The following is a 423-nucleotide window of genomic DNA, read 5'->3' as shown; positions in this document are numbered from 1 at the left end:
TTGTTAATTGTTTATTTATCAAGAGGAACTATTTCTTAGCCCACATATTCATGTGTCATAGTTCAGGAGTCAGTGACAAACTTCTAGGTAATTCAACCTGAAGAAATTCTTTATATTCCAAGGATTACTTTACACTCTGAAAGATACCAGCCTTCCTCATCTCCTCAAAATCTTTCATGGCATCATAGTTTCTGTAGAAATCTGCGTATGCCTTCTTTCTTTTATCAGCCACACCAAACTTATACAAAGCTGCAACTCCCAGGGATAGCACGAATGCTGTAACCATATGAAATCGCAGACGCTTGGCCAGAAGGCCACGCATCTGAGGTTTTGGCAAAACTTCGGGTGCCATGGTAGTTACTGTCCTTGATACGTATGCCAACCTCAATACCAACGTCCTTCCCGACTAAAGGAAAATGGACC

General features: G+C 41.1%; 1 protein-coding gene across 1 annotated transcript; it reads right to left on the bottom strand.

Moving 5' to 3' along the window:
- LOC108526140 (cytochrome c oxidase subunit 6C) lies at positions 1–414 on the bottom strand. Its single transcript, XM_017866794.1, has one exon. The coding sequence runs from the start codon at positions 350–352 to the stop codon at positions 125–127; it is 228 nt and encodes a 75-aa protein (XP_017722283.1). The 5' UTR covers positions 353–414; the 3' UTR covers positions 1–124.
- Between the last annotated feature and the right edge of the window lie 9 nt (positions 415–423).

Source organism: Rhinopithecus bieti, unplaced genomic scaffold (genome assembly GCF_001698545.2).
Source record: "Rhinopithecus bieti isolate Rb0 unplaced genomic scaffold, ASM169854v2 repeat_26624, whole genome shotgun sequence".
In the NCBI taxonomy this organism is placed as follows: domain Eukaryota; kingdom Metazoa; phylum Chordata; class Mammalia; order Primates; family Cercopithecidae; genus Rhinopithecus; species Rhinopithecus bieti.
The sequence above is the reverse complement of the archived record's forward strand: the minus strand, read 5'-3'. Positions and strand labels throughout refer to the sequence as shown.

Bases quoted from the DNA above. Each gene is read 5' to 3' on its own strand.
- LOC108526140 (XM_017866794.1), bottom strand. From the start codon at position 352: ATGGCACCCGAAGTTTTGCCAAAACCTCAGATGCGTGGCCTTCTGGCC.